Source organism: Ptychodera flava, chromosome 13 (genome assembly GCF_041260155.1).
Source record: "Ptychodera flava strain L36383 chromosome 13, AS_Pfla_20210202, whole genome shotgun sequence".
NCBI lineage: Eukaryota > Metazoa > Hemichordata > Enteropneusta > Ptychoderidae > Ptychodera > Ptychodera flava.
The window spans coordinates 8618917-8645495 of NC_091940.1; the positions used below are offsets into that span (position 1 = coordinate 8618917).

Genomic DNA, 26579 nt, shown 5'->3' on the forward strand with positions numbered 1-26579 from the left:
ATCAATATTACTTATTTATGGCGTTGTTTTTGGATTTTAAACAGTTTTGAATTTATTAACATCGATTTGATACATATATCTATATAACGCACGACATTGAAAAGTTAACTACTAATTAAAAGCTTTGTTTACTTTATAATCAATATCTGTGTGATGCTTATCATAATGCTCATCTTAATTTTGCTCCTACTAGAGGTACCCGTTAGGCTGTGTAGAAACCTAGATATTTTAAAGTTTCAGTATTTGCACAGAAATCACAGTTGACCAACTTCCAAAATTACCCATAGTGCACCTGCAGCCGTAAATAGCACAGAGGCAAAATGGCGGAACAAACGGATACGCTCGTCAAGGCCTCGGAAAGCTTGAACCCGTTTTCAGAAGAGAGCAGAGTCAGCGATGCCTCCGATACCAGTGGCGGGGAGGTTAGTGCTATTGTATTTATTCAACCTTACGGGAATATGTTAGCCCTCTATAGTCGTGCGACAAACAGCATTATCGTGAATTGTTACCGCGCGTTATTTCGGCATGCACGGAGATACAGGCGCGGGGTAATTTGCATACACTCGTACATTATGATGATGAAGGTATAGTCGAAACGGGGAGTGGTGTTATGAGCGTCAGGTCTGCTTTTCGTATGCTGTAAGTATGAGCTCTTTATTATCAACTTGTGAACGATGACAACGTGTTTGACACTGTAGTTTGGGTTACTAAGAGTTCATGGCAAGATTTACCAACAGATTCAAATTCGTTTCCATGCAATTCTGCGAAGTCTTGCGGATTTCATGCGTAGAGAGTGTATGTGTTTACCACTTTACAAAAACTACTGAGCTGTCGACATTGCAGCGTTTGGTGTTATAATGCGAGCGTCGCAGCCCGATTCAACTACCGGTGGCTTGGTTCGAGCGCTTGAAGTTTTTTTATAGGAGATTGGTGCGTATGTGCAACGAAGCTTCTATGCCAATTCATACCGATACTGTAGGTCCTGACATGAGCAAACAAAACAGGGAAACGGGGTCATGGCACTGCACTGGTACAAGCCAGACTGGGAGGGGCACACAGCAGGTTGTTGAGGAAAAGCCATGCGTTCTATCAAAGGATGTAGAGCGGTAGCTGTCGTTTGTATAACCCATTTTGCACCTCAACAGCAACCCACTTGCACAGAATTCCAGTAATAAATAAGGCCTCTTTGTCGGAGCATGTAGGACCTTCAACACTTCATCTACAAATTTAAAAACAAGTATAATTATGTTTTACCCCTAATTATAATTACTGCCTAAATTCACGTTAGATGGTATTTGTCGGCTACATGAGATTTTTGCGTGTAATTTGTATTTTTGCGCAATTTTATCAATTCGCTATGTACACTGTTGTGTCGCAAGTTATAGCGATGACCGAAAATTACTGGTAAAAATGTATTTCTTGTAAAATTTCAAAAATATATTATTTTGGCACTTTTTTTTTCTTGTGGATATAAATTTTTCAAAGCGTAAGTTTATCGTTAATAATTAAGTCATTTTGGACCGTTACTGTGTACTATGTTATAGCATCAGTCAATTTGGGTGCTGCCTTTGGTGAACTGAAGTTCGACAAATTTTGTAATTTTGCTCAACAACATCTGGTAAGGCAATGTTGTGTGTCTGGGCCAGACAAGCAAGTCTGTCTCTTCTGGCAGGCTTTCATGTGTCTGCTACCGTGGCATGCTTGGGTTACATGATTAGACAGTGCCGATTGGTCAGTTCAGACCCAACTTTGCATACATTTAAATATGCGGATATTTCAGTTGACATGTGATCGCATGATAACACAAGAGAGCCTGACGTCATCACAAGGTTGCCGAGAGTGAGGAAATTTGTTTGTCCTAGTAGCGAATAACGTGTGACAGATGAGTTCTGAAAATAAAATGAAGGAGCTATGCATTATAATTTAAAAGTTTAAATTTTCTTTCTCCCGGCCTCGTCTCATAAACTGTATCGGTGTGGCATAGTTTGCGTTAAACAATACGTTGTTGCAATAGTAAAGTTGGTTGTTTTTTATATCATGACATGTGTATTTTCGTATTACGGATCTTGCGTTTTGTGGCAGTGTTCTGTAAATTTCACTGAATATGCCACCCTTAATATGTATTTTGTTCATATATGTTGCGTTTACGTAGGTGTGCAAGCGACACAGTTTATGGTGCAAAAAATAGCCATAATCGTTTACATGTAAGTGTTAGACCATAGATTTTTCTCGATGTTGCTGTGTAGCAACAATTTTTATATGTAACTTCAGTGCTACTAAAAACTGCAAATTTTAACCAACAAAATGTATTGCCGGAAATCTTTAATTTTCATACTACATTTGTAATAGATTAAAAATATTAATGTTTCTTTTATTTTACGAAAAAGTATTCAACAGAAATGGAGGCCATAGCATGGATGATCCTATTAATTTCAATACGCAAAATCTCCAAATATTGAAATTTATCCTCGGAAAAAATTATTTTATCCAGTCGAATGTTTAAAATGAATGGATAATTATATTGTTATCGGGAGTTCTCCTTCCTAAATCAATGCCATCACGTTTTAGGAAAGCTGAAATGCTATCATGGCTGTAAGTCATTTACAAATGTTCTCCAACTTTTGTAACAAAATTGTCATAATTTTTCACCTGTGCATTTTGTTTGATTTACGCAATAGTGAAAATTGTCCAGTAATTCCCCCCCTTCATGGATCTGTTTTATTTTAAACTTTATGTCAAGCGAATTAGAAACATGTATCAATCTCTCAAACATGGCAGTAAACAGTATACTATATTATTGTGTACCACGCTTATGTGTCAGCACGTAACGTATACCATCATGTTAATCATCCTGATGGTAGTATTGTGTATTGCACGTTAATTAATCGTTTATGCTATTAAGTTTGGTGTAGCCTGTATCTAGGATATTCTCACACACATTCAACAAGATTTTCAAATTACCTCGTTCTTTGTTTCAAATATTTTCCAGTCTCAGGTTTCACAAAGTTTTGAAATTTTTGTCTCCTTCACTGGCGCCAATTTTAGTTGACTCGTGCAAGCTGTTCAGTTCCTGAAATCGTAACAAATATGTCAGAGTGTAAGAGACAATTGTAGTCGCTCTCTTCCTGGTTTTATGTTCACAAAAACAAACCTTTGCCTTTTCAGGTAATTTAGTCCAAATGCATGCTTCATTTGACCTATAAAAATGTTATTCATATGTTTGATATGTACATGATCAGGATTATTAGTCTTCAGCCATGGGATTGAACTGTATCTACCGTATAACTGAGCTTTAACATACTTTAAGAGAAGAAGTAACCAAAAGGCGAGAACATTTACAATGTGTAGAATGTCTCCATATTTTTAATCATATAATCAGCATATTTTGGTAATTTTGCATGGGATTAGTGGTCTTTCAAAATTTTGCCATGAACTGGTATTTAAAGATGAAGTGCCAATCGTTGCAGAATATTGTCCTTGTATGAATTTCTCATCAATATTCCTCAATACAAGTTTGGCATATTGTTATAAGACTATTGCCTGTAACTGCATATATAGAAAGGTGAGTTTTGACTTGTATCAGAGACTAACTGACATGTTAATGAATGTGGGAAAGGGTGCAATTGTTTGCAAGAGAAAAGGGATTTCTAAAAAGTAAGAGAATGCATGGAAATTTACCTACATGTGATGTAGATATATCTTCACATTTTATCACAATCATTTTCTGCCTTGCTGTATCGATTCTCATGGCTGCTAAGCATGTGGCAAGGTAGCTATGCATGGCAGGGCTGTGTGTTACCGGCGTTATACAGCTTCCCACCGTGGGAGGCAGGTAACACACAGCCCTGCTATGCGGAGCTAGTGGCAAGGTACTGTGTGTGATTTGCAAATGCCACCATTGAGCAGTGTAGCATGAAAATACGATACCTGCATTCCTTATTCTCTATTTTTCACCGTAAAATCTATCAGCTACAATAGCAGATACATTCTAAAAAAATTATATTGAAAGACATCGATGATAGAGAGAAAGTACAATGAAGTTGTTACAAGAAGAGAAAAGTTTTACACTTAGCCATGTCATCTGCAACGTTATTGCATTGCGTGTGTCATGAACTTGTGAAATGTGTCTCATTGATGCACATTATCTTGTATGTTTATTTGCGAAGATGACAATACACGGCCATTTTTAAACCCTATATTGTACGACATGAACAGTTGTACTGGTAGGTCAGCGCTAACACTAACACTAACAGACGTCCCTCATCAATCAATCAATTGAAGGCAGCAGTCGCAGAGCGAAGAGTTCCCATTTATGAACCACCCTCCCTTGGAGGTTGTTGTTCATTGTACTTTATAATGATTACATAATCAATGTGCCACGATTTGTAGAGTGATGCCAAGTCAAGCAACTGCCAATCCATATCTACTTGATGACATTTCTGTGTTTAGATATGATACTTTGATTCATTATGATTGAAGTAGTGATAGGAGAATCCAATTTTTCCATATCTATGATGTACCACTACCAGTATGTAATATCACAAAGTTAGCTGAAAATGTATATTGAGCATGATGGACTCTGAAAATACATCTCACCATCGAGTTAGCCAACGTACTCTGCACTTGAACGATGATCAATGATGCACAAATTGACCTATGTTGTATTTTCCACCAAAACGAAATTATTTTAAAGTTGTATTACTTTGTCACTTGCAGATCTTCTTCACAGTAAAAAAATATTGAAGTTTTGGTGGTGGCATTTGCAATGCTTGATGACGCACTCCAAGCATTGTGGGATCGCATGAGTAGTGACTGTTTTGTCATGGAAAAATTCTCGTGGTACTGTAGTGATGTATGCATATCAATGAGCTGCTTGCTGCTGCCTTCGGCCGACTGCTGCACCAGCTGCACCAGCTCTTTCTCATTTGTCAAAATAATGACTATTTTAACTGTTAGTGTTAGTTGATATACCGGTATGGTTTTCTCTCAATACCACTTTATACTGACTTTGCAAATGAGCAAGTTATACTGTCTGGCAGGTTAAGGATCATCTGATTACCATATATACAATATTGATGAAATTTGAATAGTGAATATGAGTGAATTGGAAGACTGAAGTTTGTTATTGCAAATATTTTACTATTTCAGCTGACATACTGTTTTATTTTTACAAAAAAATTAGCATGGAAATATCTATATGTTGTCTTTAAGAGAAGGTTTTAGGCACAGGTCTAGTAATTTGGGCCAAGTTTTGCTTGTTAGTCTCTACCCAGACCGGCAAAGTCGGGTTGGGACTTATAGATTGAGTGGCATGTGTCCGTACGTCCACAGAGATATCCCAGACATATCTGGACTTATTTCTTTCAAACTTTGTACACGGTAATGCACTATGGTGGACATATGCAAGTCAAATTGAATTTGGATACGCAGTGTTCTCACCAGAAAAAAAAATTTGTGGGACATTTTGTCCCGCTGACCAAAAAAAAAAGCGGGACAACGGATGATTTTTGTGAGACAATATATAAATATGTTAAAAAAGTCAAACTGCAAATACGAACCTTATTCTATGCATGGAAAAAATAAAGGACTCAACAACTCATTCAACTTAACAACTTTTTTGTAAACATTCGGTGAAAATATCAACTGATATTGAATATCAGTGCCTTTTAATGAAAAGTCTATGGGACTTTCGTTCTATCCAGTGTGAAAGTCCATTTCGGGGCCCTCTACAATAACAGTAGTTGCTAGAGTGTCCAGTCGTTCAGCTCCCAGTTGATTCCTGTCATGAGTTATTTTTTTCGCACACTAAACCCCCTTTCACAACCAGCAGAAGGAACAGGCCAAGTCAGCATTTATTTAGATCAGGAAACATATCCCTATGATGTTTGTAAACAATCATCAACTTTTGACGTGAAATTTTGGTCGCCAGCCAAGGCTACAAATTTTGTCAATTGATTGAAGCATGGAAAAAAGACGCCCATGTTCTCACGTATAAGTTCGCCTGGAATAATATACTTATCACATGCGCAAGCCAAGAATTGATAATTGTTTGCATAATAAGAGAACTTTCCTCCAACTATTCCACATTTAAACCTCGGAACTACTTTTGGAATAATATCATCAATCGGCAGTGGGCCAGTTGTCGATCATTTCCAGTCGTAGGTACTAGGTCACGTGGGCGAGGAACGGAGCAAAAGCCTGATAACATCACACAACACGTATCTCCCGCGAAGTTTATACATGATTCCAAACATAGCAAAGACCTAAAAATTATCTCAGACAAAGTTGCGTTATTTTTCGAGAACAAAAATTCACTGAATCTCAACGGCACGAACACTATAACGTCGTTCCCGTCAAGACCCTGGTTGCCATGCGGAACTCACAGTATAATGTTACCAGCTTCGAGTTCGTTGTTTTCGAAAAATGTTCATGTAATGCCTTAGGGATATACAAGCTTTACATACTTGTGTTTTCGTAGTTCGGATTATCATTGTCGTAGCCTATGAAAATATTTATCGTGCCTATGACGCCTCCAGCTTCCGCGAATTCCGTGGACATGTACCGGTATGTAAGGCGAACACCACGTCCAGTGCGTCAGACTACCACAGTCTCGTGTGGTTCAATACACGACGGCCGCTGTGTGGTATACGTAATGATAATGCATCCACACATCGGCCATCATGTATCGAATCACAAGTGACTGTGGCTTAAGTACGCCCTCTGACGGGTATTGCCTCCAGATTGCCTCGGTTTCAACCAGGAAGTGTAATTACTCGCGTCAATCATTTACGTCCAAGGTGAGAAGTATTGGCTGTATGATACGGCCGGCCGCGCCGTACGGCTGGCATCACGAAAGTTTATAATTTCAAAGGCGCGCCACTATTGGCGCGCACGCCCAAGAAATCCGCGACAAAACAGAAAAATACGCGAGAATGTCGCGGAATCGCGGCCTGGTGAGAACGCTGGATACGATCCAATATGGCTGCCAGGCGGCCATTTGTTTCATGTCCATGGGCATTATGCAGCTTTAATATCAACCGATTTCATTCAAACTGAGAACAAGGACAATAAACTATAACTCAAACATGCACATAAAATTATTTTTTGACACAATCAAACATGGCTGTCTAGCGGCCATTTAGATCTAATTTTTGCATGTGCAGAGCTGTAACTCAACTTTCCTGCACAAATTTCTGTCAATCTTTACATAAAGGTAATACATACTGGTATACATATGCATGTCAATTTTTGTTGTGGTAAAGGAAGAGGTCATTTTCAAATAGGCGGTACCACCAATACCTCCCGCGGTATACCTTTAACCCTGGAGGGACCGGCGGTAAGGCAGTTCGCAGCTTTTAATGAGCTTGCATGCATAATGAGACTGCAGAAAACCGCGCTGCTTAGTACCTCATTAGTAAGCTATTGTTTTGAAGTCATCTGATTTTTGCAGTCAGCCATTTGGAAACTGAGTGAATGAAAGAGAATGGGCCTCATGCATGGTCACCTTGCAATGTCTGACTTGTAATCAGTATCGAAATCCCCAAGAGTGCTTTTGCCGTCGAACGACATTAGCTCAGAATTGGGTCATGGCCACAAGTTGCTTTGCAACCACAAAATTTTTTAGTTGTCCAGAAAATGCGAGTGTGTGAGCATGTTGTTGTGAGTCGGCACTTCTCAATCCAAATCTGTGCAAAAAGTTACGCGCACAGTTCGCAGAAGCCATTCTGCTTTGCGTTTTTGCTACAAGTGCAATCTTCTATCAGCAAGTTGACGTACTGGCGTAGGTAGCTAAAATCATGGACGTGAAAAATAGAGGCACGTCATTTCATTGCAGTATTGTTTATGGATATCCCCAAATTGCAGAGGAAATATGGTTGGATGTAGAAGATGGACGTCTTAACAGAGGGAGTGTACACGTAATGGTTAAATGATCTAGCATTGATGTTAGAGTGGTCATAAATTGCCGATATTTATTGAGTAAAGTTTCGGCAATTTCATGAACCCAGCGACGAGCGTGCCCAGATATGTGATGAGTCAGTAATAAAAAGTGTTCAGAAATGAAGTCACAAATTTCCGACATATATTGGTGATTTTACAGACCGAACATCACGTCAAGTATTGATTTTATGACAGAAATATGTGGGACATCAAAGCTGCATGCTGATATTCAAAATATATGTATGGTAAAGTCGCACTGTACTTTCATGGTCAATGCAATGTTGCTGACTTTCGAGCAGTTGGAGGTGGACATCAATTATGCAAATCAAATACATCACAGGGGTCACAAACTCGACGTCATCATCACATTCATAGAATCCCACGTCCAAAAAACGATCATCGCAGAGTGTCACGTTCAGCAAACGATTTCGGGACAATGTTTTTGATCAGGCAAAGTATAAACAGTGTTTCCGTTAACGCAAAATCCTGCGTATTTTACGCAAAATTGTTCGGAAATACGCAAAAAAAATCATGACTGCGTAAACAAATACGTGTTGAGAAATGCCGCCCAATGACACGACGTACTTGGCCCCACTACATTGCCTGAACGTGGTTCAATGCAGGACAAAAATAGAACATATGCACCTGCTTGCAAGTGACATTTATCATGATATTGCAACATTTTAGACTTTAGCAGACCGCAGCACCTTATGCAACATTGTATTTCATCATCACAAAACGTCATGTCAATCAGTTCTGTACAGACAATGGCACTACAGATGCAAAAAATTCGAGAATCGATCGAGTCTACGTTGTTGGTAACACAATACGCCGCATGTTATTTGGAAAGTGTTTACGGGTGACCATTCAGACTGTCGGGTTGCATTCTTGAGAGGTCCCGCTGGACTTTGAACAGTATCTGCTTTTTGTTGGCCCTTTGAAAACACTAATTTCGTAGTCAGAAGGTATTTTCTTTGAACATGAACTCATTGGGCTGCTCAACGATCATATACGGGACATGCATCACGGCATGGCAAACGTTCAGCTACACCTTGAAGCTCCCCAGGTTGTTGTTTTTTGTTAATAGAGCATGCGCATTACAGGAAACCCCCCAAGTTCTACAGAAAAAACTGCCCAACTCACTTCAGATACTGATTCCTACCGTACGCATTTTGAATACATTTTACGCAAATAAAAACTCAGTTGCGTAAAATCGTACGCAAGTTTTGAAATTGTAACAGAAACGCTGATAAATTGACCTTTCAACACCAAGAGTGTTTGGATAACAAGTCTGATTTATGTAGAATCTTATGTAGAATCATTATTGAATGTACGGAAGCTGTACGTCAGCCAAGTTTAGCCACGCTGACGGAACTTCAAACAAATCAAGTTCAGGGAATTTTAAGTGCTGCAGTGGGCTTAATTACGTACCACTATGGATATACAAAAGATGGTACCGGTGAGCGGCATCGTTTGACAAAACGTGGGCATTTTACTGTGCAGCTACAATAGTCCACAGACACATCCATTCAAAATCATCAAAATGCAGAGCGATTTTTATCTAGAGAAGCATGGTCCGTATCGGCACATACCTCGTCGTGGCTATGGTTATCGAAGCGTGCAGAGCCGTAAACTACGTCGATATGTCAGTCAATTTATATTTTTCTTCATTATTTCATAATGATCGCCCCAACTAGTATATCTCTGTCACTCTGTAAAAAACTACAATGCTATCAACACAAGACATAACATTGGTGTCGTGTGATAAGCACATAAACATTTCTAGTCTATTCCTTGCTTACATTCATCGTTCTGTTTGCTCAAAGTTCAAAGAATACCTACCACTCTGTAATCTTGAATGCAGAGCTTCGTACTTCAAAACAATTATACCAGCAGCGTATTTTATTGAACTGAACTTTATAGCAGAATGCTTTCTTTATTGAACGTGTTTATGAAGTTTATTAACATAAACATGTGATCGTAAACTTGCTTCAAGTCTGTAGGCGTATAAATATCAAAAGGGCATAAATTTAGGGAATAAACTTCGCCTGCCAGGTTCGCATGTCGGGTTGGTGATAGGCTGTTATGTAGTCGTGGGGTGAACGATGTGATGTTGACTCAAATGGCTAAAACGTCGCACCCCATCGTAGTAGTTCGCCGATTTTAACTGGTTATTTCAGTGCCTTCATTATTGAGTGCAAAGGCATTCATGCTGCTATCAAAAGACAGAAAATGGACAGGACAAATTGTCCCCAGACGCGATGTTGATATTTGCTATCATAGAATGGCTCTGCCGATGTAAGCTTAAGACCCGAGTTTTACTTCCCGATCTCGCACAAATTGAACAAAGTTTGGGTGTTGTAATCAACTTGAACTTTACAGTTTTTTGTGACATCGATTACACCTAAGACATGTAAGGGGGTGTTCATGAATTGCACCATTTGTTAGGTATTTAGTTTGCAATATTTTACAGACGGAAGTGAACATAAGCAACAGTGACAACGTACTACTTTATTTGACCAAGACGTATACACGCTCTCTCTCTCTCTCTCTCTCTCTCTCTCTCCTCTCAAAATAATACTGCAAACTGTAGCCGTTCTTCAGGCTATTTACCGCTGTGCCCGCGGTATACCGCGATCGTTAGTAGTAGAGGTGTGAATGTTTCACCTCCAGTCCGCAGTAATGACTTCCTCATGAATATTCACGGTCTCTGAGCGACAGTAATCCTGGCAGTAAGCAAGGCAGAGGTATACCGCGGGAGGGAGATATCTGGCGGTACCGCTTTTGAAAATGAGCTCTTCCCTAAGATTTAACAATTTTTTGAAATTCAATTTGAAAATTTCTGAATTGTAAAATAAATATGAATACGAAATATTTGGCGATGCGGTGGAGGGTGGAGTTGTGACTTTGTTGATTGAATGTGCGTCTGTCAAAAAAAAGCAAATGAGTTAAAAAAGGGGAAATTCATAGAATTGCCAAAACTCTGGATTCATAGGTCAGATTAGGTGTTTCGATGATGTGTGTTTTGATGGCGCTTTTCACAAGTCCTATTCAATAGGCCCTTTTCTGACGCAAACCAGAAGCTCCAATTTAGCGCCCTCTGGGGAACATTTCCCAGCACTAGGGTACAGTTAGACTGAAAGATTCCGTCGCGTGCGGGCGCTTCGGCGCATTGCGACCTACGACCCTTTACCACGTCTGAAGGCACACTGTTGAAATCCTGTTCTCCAACAAAATTTTGTTGGAACCAATCATATTGCAGAAACGAGTTAATTGACAGTATGTAGGGTAACAAGACCGCCCACATCGCTCACTCAGTGCCTGATCGTGATTAGCATATTCAAAACTATCGCCCGGCTTTTGTCCCGCCGTAGCTTATATCATGTCTCGTTTGTCAACAAACACAACGTGTTTTTTCAAACTCAAAGTATTGAAAATCAAACGACCGAAGCTATACCGGTACTCACGTTAATGTCTGTGTCTAGCGTTCCGATTTGATCATTATGGCCGATCCGAACAATCGCCGACTCGCATTGCCGAGGCAGTCAGTAAAATGTTCTGATGTATATTATAATATTATGTTGAAAACAGAGCAAAGAGACGCACTCAAAGAGTTTTTGCGGCGGCAGAGATGTGTTCGCCATTATACCAACAGGGCCCCACGGTATGGAAAATCTATGATTTACATGCTGGCACCCAAAGTTATGGACACACTTGAGAACCGTTCAGGATCGATCGTTCTGGGCATTTTGCCCCTGATTTCACTCATGAAAGATCAAGTGCAGAAGTACTGTGAAATTGGTGTGAAGGCGGCTTTGATCGGTTCAGATCTCCGAAACGACGTAGGCCTACGTACCAAGGAACAAATATTGTGCGTGGTAAATTCCAGGTTGTGTTCAGTTGACCAGAGGCTGTCATGACGAGAGAGTGGTGGAGATTACTCCGTTGTGATGTCTATCAAGAAAATCTTGTTGGAATTGCCATCGACGAAGCACACTGTGTTTATTTTTTTACAAAGGCAGGCTCCGCTGTGATGTCCAGACGTCAGTTCCACGGTAAAGAGTTGCTTCAGTTTCTCGGCGATATCGGTCGTTTTCGAAAAGATCGACCTTTTCTTCTGAGAGCCTACAGTCTCCCCGCAGACTGCACATTCTGCTGCGCTCAGCGAGAAAGACGCTATGGAGCTTTTTATAGGCGTCAATTGAGCCATACAGGCAACTGTATCTACATGTAAGTTTTTTCTCCGACATGCGGCTAGCGTGTCGTTGTTTTCATCTGCCGAGTACAGCGATTATGCAATGGCGGCGCTGCCGATGCAGTTGATTGACAATGTTGTCTTGACTACCGTGTGTCATTATGCCCGTAAACAGCCCACGTGAGCAATATTCAAATTACACTACCGTGATTTACATATTTTCAAAGTCTGTGAAGTCAGTTGTGGGCGGTACTTTTTTTCTTTGAGTTTGCCGCGGCCAAGTACAGTGTGCCTTCAGTCGTGGTAAAGGGTCGTAGGTCGCAGTGCACCGGAGCGCCCGCACGCGACGGAATCTTTCAGTCTAGGGTACAGTAGGGGGTAGGCACCTAAACACAGACATGGCATTGCAACCGACAATGCAATGACCCCATAAGATTGAAAAAGGCGATGTTCCTGGAGCGAAACTTATGTACAATGATCCCGACTGAAGCTCCAGTAGTCAAACTTATTATGATAAATAGGTGTTGGCTGTCATGTACAAGAGGCGCTTCCAGAACTACATGTACATTGAAAGTTACCAAGAACTATGGAGCTAGAAATGTTGCGAGCTCCGTGAAGAAACTAAATTCGTAGGACGCTAAATTATAAGTGGTTGCTCCAGTCCAACCTTTCACATGAATTCATTGACTATTTTATTAAACAAATCGTGAGAAACAACCAACATACATAAAAAATACAACAGGTTTTATACAGAAAATTGAATCAATCAAACTTCCGGCTAACACCACATTGCATTAGCAACTGGGATGTAGTGTCATGTACACCAATACACCACACTATGAAGCAATCGACTCAGTCATCAGAGCATTTAAGGTAATATGCGCCTCGAAAGTGAAAGACTCATAGACTTTTGCTCTAACTTTCCTCAAGGAATCTTTCAATCATTCTCTTTCAAAATCAAGAATAAAAATAGGGGGTCACCGTGCAAATTTTGGTACTAGAGAAACAAATAACCCAAAATTTACCGATATTAGAAATTCAAAATGGCCGCCATCCCTGTGTTAACTCTATGGTGGAAAATAAAAATTTCCGAATTTCAAAAGATTAAGCTGGTGAAAAGTTTTCTTTCACCAAGAGATTAAAAATGAACCCCCACATGTGGTATATCAGAAGAGAATTGTAAAAGTTTGAGAGTCCGAATGTCTGTCCCCGGGGTGCGTTCTACCTTAATCAGAAAAGATCATCAAACGACTGTAAAATCAAACAACCACCAACAAAATAGATGATAGCTATGCTAGAAATAATCTTAAAAAATAAAAGGTTTGAATTTAACAATGAATTTTACTGTCAGATATGCGAGTGCAGTAAATGATCTCCAGCGTCACATGATATTGCTGACATTACATTTCACAAGACGAATGGAGAATAATACAGAGACACAATGAACAAATATTGCTATGACTGAAATTCTTAGAGACTTTGTATTTCTGATTTTCATTAGAACTCAACACGAACTTTGAAATTTTCATTTGAAAAAACTTCTCAAGAAATCAGATATTTAAACCTAATTATCTATACAAAGCCCATCAATACAAGAAAGAGAACATTCTCAACATCAACATTGTCATACACAGACAAAACCAACAGATAGATACCAGTTCTTACAGAGAAATTCATGCCACCCCACTGCAACGTTCAAGGGGAAAAGGCGAAAACATTAAAACATAAAGGCACGACTGCAAAATTTTTTGTAATATCCGATAATAATCATCTAGCATTGAAGTCTGACATATCATGGCGCCTTCGGAACTGTAGGCCTAATATCGATACTAAACTGCCTGTCTAGATACGCAGAGTCTGTGAAATTGCCGATATTTACCCGATACTTAGTTATAGGCAATTTCAGAACTCTTAGGCCTATATCAATACAAGAGAATACTAGAATGACCTGCCTTGTGCCTTGGCACATCAGGTCTGTGAAATCGCTGATGCAGATCTGACCCAACCCAACTTTTGTAGTTGTACTAAAACAGCAATAGTAGATGATACTAAGCTTATCAAAACGCAGGTAAATATCCGATATAAGACTACTATCTCTAGATCTAGCTATGCGCATGCCCAACTTCCATAGTCTGTCTTTAACTTCGATACTAGATGATACTAGATTTGTGAAATCGCAGATAAATATCTGATACATATTGGAGATTTTGCAGGGCCCTCCTTTACAATACATTAGAACATGCAACAACAAAGCCGATTTTACACAGAAAACCACACAATACAAAAATACAAAAAATGAAATGGAACACATCATTGAAAAACAGAACATAAATAAAAAGATGAGCATACACAAACACAGTAAAATGAAACCATAGACATTCTAGCTTCCCTACTTGAACAATAAACTTCAGTGGAAGCAACATTTTAACACATACAATCAATCAATCATTCAACATATTTCACCTATCAAAAATTAATTTTAAGCGACTGATAAAGAAATTCTATTTTCAAAACATAGCATAAAGTGTCGAACGAAATGTCAAACAAGCAGCCAAACATAATATACACTTAAAATATACACAATATCATATACGAAATGCAAACAACTGAGATATGAATGATGTGTAGAGTTGCTTTCCGTTTATTATGCACATTTTAAGTATTTTCTGATGTATTAATTATGACATCGGGGTACACAGCAGTGCTTCATGCCTATGCTTAGAACTGTAAACTTCATGTATACCCCCGAAGGATGACCAGACGGAAATGCAGCGCCCTCACAGCAAAACAGAAAAGAGCCTGTTGTGTAACTTTTGTTTGGGATACCTTTAAGTTGGTATTTTTAGCTCACATTTGTATGTGAGGTCATTGTTTACATGTAAAGCTGAAGTTAGTGGCATCTGTATGTATGTATGTACGTACGGATAGTATCCGTCAACATCAAAAAGTCATGAACCGCTATACTTTTTAGTTCGGTATTTGGTGGTTGGATGCGTTCTAGGCTATAAAGAGGGATGTTATTAGATGACCACATTTCCCTGCCCCATCAAGACTAATACTCCTATTACAAGCGGGGACTATGTCATCATCAATGACTTGTAAAAATCTATTTTAAAATAGCTAAAGTGAATCTGCCAGCATATTTATTAGTTAGTGCTTCAGACCTACATTATTGTAAATAAAAGTGATGGAATTTGCTTGTCTCTTTTGTACACAGGTCAGCTACTGGACTGTATCTGGAAATGAGATCCTACAGATAGAGGGTGCTGAAGATTCCAGTGAGAAAGACACTGACAATACAAACATGGAAAAGGACAAGGAAACTAGTGATGCAGAAGGATCTTCAAAGGAAATTGTCTCTCCTAGTTCTCCTCCAGCAGATGACACTGATTCTGCAGTTGAAGGGGAAACTAAAGGTACTGATGGTCCAAGTGACTCTACAGATGTGTCAGTGGACAGTGTGCCACCGAGGCAATCAGCTGTTAGAAGCCTCCTGCCAAGAAAAGATCCTGTGATGAAAAATGTGAAGCAGTCGAGACTAGACGCCATCAGCCAAAGATTATCACTGCTTCAGGATAAGAGTAGGCAGAGCACCACTACTGTACCTTCACAGATTTCATTGAACTCAGATCCTTTGCCATCTGCTGACCAGGACACAGCTGCCAACCAGGTTGGTGCCACGAATGGCACTTTTGATGTACCCGATGATCTGCCTCCAGGAACAGTTGTGATTCAGCCATCTGACGTTCCATTGGATGATGAGGAGAGTGAAAAGCCTCAAGAAATGCAAGAAAGAGATGAGCGAACTGAGCAGCCAGATGTTGAGGCCATTCAGCAACCCTCGTCAAACAAAGAGGTCGACTCAAACAATGAAAATAAAACACAGACGGCAGAGAAATCTGTTGGCGAGAATGAAGAGAACAGTACTGTGGAAAAGAGACAAGAAGCTGATGACAGGTCACCATCACCCTCCAATGAGCAACCAGACAAAGCAGACACTGATGCTAGTGAAAAGGAAAGTCAAAAAGGTGCAGACAACAATGCGACAGCACAAGATCCCAGTGTTCCTAAAGGGAAAGAAAAGGATTGGTCAAGTATGGTTGGAGACTTCTCCGATCTTGCTGCTGCATATGGCCTGGGTAACGGTGCAGAGAGTGGACAAAAGGCAGAACATCATCATGACAAGGGATCATTACTAGCTGGCATGCAACAAATGACAAAAGATATCTCATGCAAAGTGGCACCCCGGGAGATGCCCCCGTTAAGACCACTATCAGTGCAAACAAATGTGCCACAAGGTTTGCAGCAGTCCGGCACAATAATGGCTCCGCAGATGAACGTTGTCAGTCCTCACCAAGTCACACCGAAACCTTTCCAAGCCTTTCCTGTCATGCTACAACAAGGACAGAATACTACCAGGCCAGACATTGGTATGGCTGCCCCAAAGGGACCACACCAAAACACAACATGGTCACAGTCATCATTCATGCAGTCACGCCAGCAGATACCAGCAAGTCAACAAGGTGCTACCATCATGTTTGGAACTGTCTCACCAGCTACAGCCGTCAGCCAAACAGCAGCAGCACCGCCACAGCCACCGCCACCACCACCACCAACTTCCACACAGCTGACTAGGCATCCTGCGGCAACGGCCTCACAGCCCCAACAGCCAGTCAAAGTAGTCCAGCAAGGAAATAATATTGTGATACCAATGCCACAGGTCAACCAGGGGCAGTCTGTTGTAATCAGGAATGGTAACACTGACATCATTATCCAGAATGGAAATATAATTGTACACAATAACAGTGCATCAAATGGCTCAAAAGCAGGAGTACAGGTAGTTACATCTCCACAGCAACAACAGTATCAGTCACAACAGCCTCACTTAATGACAACTCAGCAAGTTGCTAAACCATCTCCTCTGGTACAACAGCCACAGATTAATTTGCCACAAGGACAGCAACAAATGCAAATGCCAGTTATTTCAAATGTGACAAGCATCAACCCACATCAGTCTCCTGTACAGCCACAAATACAGGCCATCAAGACAAATTCTGGGTCTGTATTTGTGCCCACAGGCTCTATGCTACAGGCAAGTCCAACTAACATTCCCCAGCAAAGTCCACCTGCTGTTCTCCAGAAAAGCCATCAAGTCATTTTGCAAAACGGCCAACAAGCCACATCCAGACTCAGCCATCATGCTTTAGTTCCATCAAACCAAAGAACTCCAGTCCAGCAAGTCCCATCAAGTTCTGTGCTGACTCAACACAGTTCATCAATTTCCTCTCAAATAAGTGGACCATCACAAGTAAAGACATTGTTTCCGGTGACTATGCCATCAGCACCTCCAAACGCAATGCCCCAAGTTACAAGTTCACAGACCAGTAGCACTGCCTCCCCTTTTCCTGTAAACCAGTCCATCCCACTTCCATCAGCTACAACTCATGCCGACAACTCCAAGAACAGTTCCAGTTATATTGAACAGAGAAATGGTAGCCTGGTGGCTGACGAAAACAGTGCTCAAATCAGTCAAGTCCATTCCACATCAGCAACTGAGACAAGAAGTGTTGTAGGGAACAATCACAGAGAAAAGGCCGTAAGCCATGCTGGGAGAAGTTCAAATGTGTCTGAAAAGAGTGGAACATCAGATGCAGACCAAAGCAAAAACACAATAGAAAATACTCATCAACTCACCAAAGAGGACATCAGCAAGACGTCGAACACCATGTACAAATGTGAAAGTTGTTCACGTCTCTTTCGAACACCGGATGGCTTTAAGAATCACCTGCAAGGGTGTATTGGTACCAAGTCAAGCACAGATATCTACCCAAGACCCTACTCGTGCAGCACATGCAATGAAAAATTCATCTACAAGTCCTCACTGATCTTGCACGAACAGAGTGTCTGCAAGAAGAGCACACCCAAAGAGCATGAATCTGATGAAACCAGTACAACTCCGAAGGCCATGTTCATGTGTACACGGTGCTTCATACAGTTTGCTTCAGTCGATGAACTCAATGAACATTTCAAAGCAGTGCATGAGGAAAGATCTTCATTGTCAGAAAAGCCACCAATTACGGAAAAAGCTCAAAGTTCTGATGCTCCAAACACAAGACAAGAAAATGCAAAAGGGACTAAGACGGAGCGATCTGGTCCAGTTAGTGCTGCAAAATATGAGTGCTATCACTGTGGAAAGTCATTCAAGTACTACAGCTCATACAGGTCCCATGCAGTTGAATGCCAGGTGAAGGTCAAAGAACAGCAGAAGCGCAAATTGAAGGAATTCAAGAAAAGTAAGGCGTCAGAAAAAGTTAGGCAAAAACTGAAACAGAAAGTCAGTGGCTCATCATCTAAATCAAGACAGATCGCAAGACTGATAACAGATCGAACGTGTGATACTAAAGCTCTGCTGACAAAGCATGGAAAAGTAGACCGCAAAAGGCCAAGCCGACCTCATGCCTGCAAAATCTGTAATAAGAGTTACGCAAGTGAACATTGCCTGTATGAGCACATTAAGACTCATGTCAAGCCGTACAGATGCTCCCTGTGTGATTGGCGGTCATCAAGAAAAGATAATGTAGCTCGACACATTGAAATAAAGCACAATGGACCAAAATACTTGCCACGTGCACAAAGAGCTGCCCGGGGAAGGCACCGAAATGCAGATGGTGATTTTGAAGAGGAAGAAGGTGAAGATGAAACAGCAGAGCCTAACGACCTCCAGGATGAAGAACAAGACGTAGAGGAACATGCTGATGCAGATGAAGAAGATTGCAATGCAGGTGACAACGATGACGACGTTCACATTCGGAAGACCCTTGAAGTTCATTGTGACGATGTGGAGGCAAGCGTGGACAAAGATGGCGAAGGTTCTGATATGAACAAAAATAATCTGGATGAAAACTCCTCAGAGAAATATGACAAAGGTGAGGACAAGGAACCCCCTTCTATTGAGAGTGGCAATAAAGAGCAAAATGGTGATGAGAATCCCGGCAGTCCTCTGTCTGATGTTACTGAAACAAGCTCAATATTTGAGCATAAAATGGCAGAAGAGATGAAAAACGAGGATACGGAAATTGTTGGTCTGCCTGTCAATCAAAATGAAGAGTGTGTGAATCTAGGACTTCTCATACCGCCTGTTAAAAAGCCAACCAGGACCATGGATACAGACTTCACGGTGTCTGCTTACAGACCATACCCTTGCAAGCTTTGTGGCAAGGCTTTCAAGAGGAGAAACAATCTGCGAGATCACATCCTTAGTCACACTAGACCATTCCGCTGTTCAGAGTGCGACTGGGCCACCACTCGTAAGCAGTACTTATCTCGTCACTATGACGAGAAGCACGGCATGAGAAATGTACCTGCTTCATATTTACAACCAAATAGTGAAGTTGAAATGATTGAGCCCGTCAAGGTGAAGATATTCCCCGAAAATGATGCTCTTCACGACAAAGACATACAAGGCAGCAAACAGAGTGACTCAGAAAACTTAGTGGATTTTTACGGATCTACAGCCTCTGCCAGGCCTGTTAAACAGAAACAACGACCTGTGCAAGGCAGCAATAAAAGGAAATGCTACTCACCAATTCGAAACAGAAGTCCTAAAAGATACTTGACAGAAGAAGACATGAGGAATGCCCACATCAATATGAATGGCAACACCAACATTAATTCTACTGGGCTGAATGTGCATTCTTCTAGTGCGGCATATGAAGGTTCACTGCATGGGGATTCAAGTACTCTAAACCACAGTGCCATCATGGGGCATCATCAGCAAGATCAAGTTGCCTTTACTTCAGATGGTTCCATATTACATAGAATAATTACCGGAGGGGACAGTGGCATGGTACAGACTAATGATGGCAGTAATATTCACCCGGGGATGGCATCTGCCTCTGGCCCACCGCTGGTATTCAGGTCGCTGCCAAACAACCATCTAGGGCAACCTGTTCCGAATGCAATGCAGCCAACCATTCAGCAAGTGGTCGGTGGCATGTCTCCAACATCTCCTCGCACTTTCATGCCACAGGTTGTAAGCGGCCAGAATGCAACTGTCAGTCACGTATCACCGCCAGGATTTCCTTCCTCAACATGGGATAGTCAGGTTAATAATGCCTATGGTATTCAGGTCCAGGTCCATAATGAAGGACATCCAATCGCAAATAATCACACACCGGCCAATGTTATGGCGCCACCAGTTGAATATTCCAAAGACCCACCTGTTTCTCACCAATCGCATACCAGTACAGTAATGAATGAGTCGCCAAGCATGCATGCAACGGAGAACAACCATACACAAACCACAACTCAGAACTCTCTGAAAGCCACTGGTCCAGAACAGAATCGGACCATTTCCCACATACCGTTAGAGAATTACTACAAAAAACTTCCTGATCCGTTTGACCCCGAGACTGGACACATCAGACCTTATATGTGCACATACAACGACTGCAACAGACGCTTCAAAAACATGCACAACCTGCGAGAACACATATACACGCACATTCGCCCCTATGTCTGCGATGTGTGCGGGCTCCAGTTTGCCAGGACGGACTATCTTGGCATGCATATGATGAAAATGCACAAAGTACTTGTGTCAGATTATGACCTTTATCTCAAACGCAAGTTGGCAAATGACAAGGCTGTCAAGTATAAAAAAAGAGGTGAGAGCACAGATGGTTCGCGGGCAACATCAGATGTTGGAGGAGAAAATATAGTGACTATTGTGGCTGAATCGGACAATCCTCCGGTACCGGTAGTTGTGAAACAAGAACCTGTTGATCCTGGTTACCAGGTTTAGATGTATGGGGAATTTTAAGCATAAAATTCAGTATAGTCCAATTATATTTTTTTCCGACATTTTTAGTTTCATATATATAGAATCATTGTGCTTGCTTTGCAAACGGATCTTGAAGTATATCTACAAGTAATATGACTGTTAAACACACAGCACTGAAGCTTGACGTGGTGAAAATAGGAAAAAAGGTTGATCAAATTTTTCTTGTAGCATCGACTTGCACGGTTAGCAAATTGCATGTAATACGCATTATTCAAAGTGGACATCTGCAGTTGTGGCTCTCATTAATCCTGAGGCTCCATTTTTCCACTCAAAGAACTTGTTGCCACTTTAAGTGAATTTTGAACTTTCCTTAATTGCAAAGGCGCATCCTATATGAACTGACAGCTGTAGATATTACTACTCTACCCACCGGCACATAGTACTCTAAGGTTGTGCTTGTTTTGCAAGACAAACAACCTTGAAGGTGCTAGTTATTTAATAACTCATGTAGTTTGGTGTCATTGCATACAGCATAAGAAAAAAAAGGAAAAACATGTCGTACATCTTGGTGTCAATGTTTATCAGTTTCCGTACAAAACTTGATATGGTGATGGTAGCTTGTTTCTAGACCAGAGTCCTCTTTGACCAGAGTCCACTATGAAGTACATGTAGAAAGTTGAAGACAAAACACGTTTTGCACCTTTTTCTTGAAACCGCAAAGCACAGGAGCATAACTAATTCTCATGTAAAACAAAAGTACAATGTAAACTTTGAATTAGCTGCATGCTTTTTTAGCGATTTTGGATTGTATTTCAATCAGTGGGTTTTTGATTTAGCTGAAAAGATATCTTGACCATAGTAAATATGGGGAAAAGTTTAAATTAACAGCATTCTAAATTATCAAATTTAAATACTTAGCTAAATTAGCTGAAAAGGACGCTAGCTTAAAAGACTTGTTTTACAGTATTTGAAAGGTCATAAATGTACATATGGATGGAGTACAACACCACAGTATCAGTGTCTTGGTCATGTAAGTGAAATTTAAAGCTAAGAATACATTGTTCAATTAATGAAAACAGACTACTTGGTTTTATGACTATACTGGTATGTTTAAAAACTCACCCAAAAAATATTGCATATATTTAACGACTTCAAAAGAGGAAAATTTTAACAGAATATTCATGTTCCAAAAACTGCAATGCTATGTGCGCAAAAACTTCTATATTTTAATAGTTAAAATGTTGCAATTTGATTAAATCAACAAATACATTGTAAAAACAAGACAGCCGTTGCAGAGTGAAAGCTTTGATATAACTTTCTATATTGTCTCCATACCCAATTGGTGCTGACATCAATTTTTTTCAGTAAATGCAGAGTTCAGTTATTGCTCTGAGTGTAGAATATACAATGCATAGTTACTGGACTGTCGTTGCCCTGACAACTTTGATGTTGTCGTGTACATTTTTCATACTGTATAGATTTCCATGTTGCACAACGCCATGTGTCAAATAGGTAGTTCTTCAACTTCTTGCTTTTCCAGTTTTTACGTCAAGTGAAACTTGAGTTTTTGTTCCAGTATAATATATATATATACAGAATTTGGGTTTGAATTTTTCAAGGAGCTGCCAAAAGTGTTCTACCGTATTTTCATGGCAGGGCTTGATTTTATGAGAATGTTGTAAAGCACCGTACAAGATATACTTTGCAGACTGTGTTTTGTAAATATCTGTGAAGCAGTCTGTTGTTACACCTGGTGTGAGGCAAGAGTCAACCGCTGTGTGTTGTATTTTAATGGACATACATGTACAGTGTGAAACCTATCTATAAAAACAACCCTTTGAAAATAGCAAAGATTTTGTAACAGAACATTGTCCTTAATGTACAGGTAAAATTTTATTTGATCCTCTTTCCCCAAGTGGTATTTATTTCTCTATGGTTTGTCTATGGAGCCTGGTAGAAAGAGGATTAAGTTAAGGTACAAAAAGTTTGTCTGCGATAAAGGTACACCTTGAAATCAGTGGGCCCATTCTTGTAATGGTGTTATTTAAGGCTTGTCTGAGGGTGCCTGTTGTGATGAATAAATGTAAACGACCCCTTAGGAAAGTCTTGATTCTGTTGTAGCTCGTCATCATCCGATGTTCTGTAATCTTGCGTAGAAGGGTTCTTATTATGGAGGTGTCCATGAGGCTAGGTTTCACTGTAACTGCTTAAAAGGCCAGTAGCTGCAACTTTTGGTGATTTTTTCACTCATTTCATTTTTGATGGTGCCCAAGTAGTTTCTTGTTCTACTCCTTTATCCATGTTGAGATGTACTGTGTTCAGCTTGTCAATTCGCCGTGTATGTGTGTAGATTGCATTGTCATTGTTTGCAAGTGAATTCTTTAGTCAGGATTAGAAATCAAATATAAACTATAAAGTGCATTTTTACATGTGTAGACTCTGTTGATAAACAAAATACCGGTAGTGGGTATTTCAACATGCTTTGACAAATAGAGGAACTTGCGATTGACATACTGAACACAAACATAAACTCATCAAAAGTTGCACATGCTGGCCCTTTAACAATCAGAACTCATGCATGTATGAAACTGACATTGTCTTTTTGTAAAATCTTTGATCATGCTATTTTAGTACAAGTGGCCGATATTTTACCTTGCCCTTTTGTGCAGATGTCATAAAATTGAAATAAAGGAAAGGAGTGTTTTGATAAGTTTGCATTTCATTTACCCACTGAATATAAAGTCTGTTGATCAAACACACATCACTGGCACTTTTTCAAATCTGATCCAAGGAGTACTGATGCAGTGGACATATGATATTGCACACTGCAGTGTTGTCTGCTTTGTATAGACTCCCTAGAATTGTGTCAATCAGTACTACTGTTACAGACGTCGTTCAGAGTGCATTCAATCAGAATCTGTAACAATCGTGAGAGATATGATAATGATGCTTGTTCCTTGAAACCATCCTTTCTTTATCAATTTCACATGATCTGCCAATCATTTCAGGGTCAAGTATTGGCTGTTGGTGTCAACACATGAAATACAAGAAAGATTTTGCCAAAAGACAATGCCACTTTAAAATTGATATTCAACAATTCAATTGAAAACGCACCAATAGTTTTAAAAACAATTAAATAATTGAATTTCCGTAGACATATTTTGTAAAGAAACCATCATGAATCATGAAAGTAAACTTTGACATGTCAGTGAGTTACACCTCACGTGTACCAGTCATTGTTGGGAAATTACTATTGAAATTTTTGGGACAGAAACTGTAACTTGAAATTACTGACTGGTAAATGCTGTGTTTTTTAAACTACAGCTTTTCTGAGCTCAGATGAAAGTGTATCATGCATTAAAATTACCGACAAATTATTTTTAAGGCCGAAATCATTTTGATACTGTATTCATCATAATCTATTCAGTTTTTGCTGGTATATGTATGACATCACGATAGCCAATAGTGCTCATTTCTTCAAAAAGTAAGAGCAGTGTATTTTGTCAACCTCATACATTGGTAAAGCAGTTACAGTTACTGTTCCTTTTAAAATACAGGGTATATAACATGAAGGCAGATCTATTTTGTAAGTAGTAACCATGGCAGTGCACACAGCTCTCAATGTGGCTGCCTTGATATGTAGAGTTAGTGAAAGTAATCTTGAAGGGGTAGAAGAGTTTGCATTATCCACAGAAAAAAATGTTCAGTATTCTTTCATAAATCCAGAGATGGTATATGTGATGTCATTTATCTGCTGATTTTGCAATTTTGCTCAAGTACACAAGAATGCTAGATTTAGAATCGTGACTTGCTCACTACCACCTTTCAGTTCAATGTATAGTTATCTTTTGTAGGGTTAGGAAATGCCAATACCAGTTAATAGTGTATGAATTCCTTAATTTCAGACCTATAACCAGTCTTTACCAACTCCATTCTAACCTTACTGACTCAAAATACACACCTTGTCACTATTCAAGTTCTTTTCAAGTGTTTTTTATCAAAGGGAAATGTAGGAGGATCAATGCAAAAATTTTTGTAAAAAATTCTTGCAAGATGAGGAGATGATTATGGAATATAGTACTGTACGGCACCTGTCTGGTCATAATTAATGTTTATTGTCATGTGATACCATGTAAAAAGATTTATGGTTTTCAAACGACCCCAAAACATGAATAGATTTCTTGATATAAAGATCAGAAAAATGTTATTCAAAAGGTGTGAAATCCACTGTATGATATACCTCTTAATTTCCAGTATTATGGGATCTTCACAGCTAATTTGTCTGTATTCATGTTTTTAATTTTTTGGGGAGTCATATGTGATCTATATTTTGCAACCTTTGCTATACTTTTTTGAAGCAACATGAATGTCTTTCTTCAAACTTTGGTGTCGTCTGTGTAATTATTTCTGACAGCAATCTCCATCTTCAACCATTGTTCTTTGAGAAAAAAGCTCATAATATTAACTGCAACGGTTAATGACAATAACTCTGATTTAGGAAAAAATAATGACAAACCAAAAAAGTAGGCTGGTTTCTCAATCTAGGGCTCTTACAAAAATGATGTGGCAAGACTGTGTTTTATTTTACTGAATATTTTAGCCTACGGTATCCAACTACTGACACAAACAACAAATCAAAATTTGTCCCCTGTACGACCATTTGACCCCTCTTTGCATATGTCATGAAAGTGCCCATCAGGACTATTCAAATTTATCGTATGGTCAAAGCAAAGCTGTGAGAATTCAAAAACTCCCGCTCGGTGTATGAAAATGGCTGTGTTATCGGAAATCCCCCTATTGTGCGCCCATAGTCCTGTAGCTTCCCGTTTAACCCTTTGAGTGCTGTAATTGTTCCCACCAAAATTTTAGTGCAATATTTTTACCAATTTTTATGAATTTTTCTGCAAATTTTTGATAATTTTGGATCAAATGGACATTAACATTTGATTGGCTACAGTTTGTTTTCAAAATTTTGACAAAAATCGGGAAAAAAATTGACCGAAGTATATTTTCTAAAGGAGACAAATATTGACTTTGGCCCTCAAACTGTTAGGACAATATCATGTGTTTGTGGATGTTAGGGGTCGCAGATGACATTGTGTGTATTTATTGGGGGTTTCTGTTAACCCATGGTTTCAAATAGGTTATGTCCATCTGAATTAGACAACATCTGTATGATCAGTGTGGTGAAGCCATAGAAAAGGCAAAACCAAAAAGGCATTCTCAAAGAGCTTCCTCTCCTAGCAAATTGCTAGTAGAGCAAAAGGCCTGATGTCAAAGGAACATTCCACAAAGTATGCACTAACAACAGACTGATGTCAGTGTTTCCCCCATGTGCCTTTCCGATGTGTCTGTAGCTGTTTGGCTGTGAGTGTGAATATTTGGATATAGAGGTATTTCATTATGCTGAAAGTTTTGTAGGGGGCTATCGACACTTTCACAAACTCATCATGGACAGTGCCCTTGCAAGTCCAGGCAGACTCTCTTATACCTTTCCCAGTACAACCAACATTCTATATTGTGTTGGGGGTCTACTTTCTGAGGAAAGGATACAAAAGCTGTATCTGTGCATATGAGATAGACAATATATAGTATACTAGTCTCTGATGAGATAAATATATTTTTGGTATGGTCCCTAGGCAAATGACTGTACTACATTTTTAACAG

The 26579-nt window shown here is 39.7% G+C and overlaps 1 protein-coding gene across 2 annotated transcripts; it reads left to right on the forward strand.

The window, feature by feature from the left end:
- Window positions 1-285: 285 nt before the first annotated feature.
- LOC139147326 (uncharacterized) lies at window positions 286-25294 on the forward strand. 2 transcript variants are annotated; one of them, XM_070718385.1, is made up of 2 exons: window positions 286-422; window positions 15351-25294. In XM_070718385.1, the coding sequence occupies exons 1-2, from the start codon at window positions 321-323 to the stop codon at window positions 20931-20933; spliced, it is 5685 nt and encodes a 1894-aa protein (XP_070574486.1). In that variant the 5' UTR covers window positions 286-320; the 3' UTR covers window positions 20934-25294. The 2 variants fall into 2 exon arrangements, with proteins under 2 accessions (XP_070574486.1, XP_070574487.1); XM_070718386.1 differs by lacking the exon at window positions 286-422 and adding an exon at window positions 467-639.
- Window positions 25295-26579: the final 1285 nt, after the last annotated feature.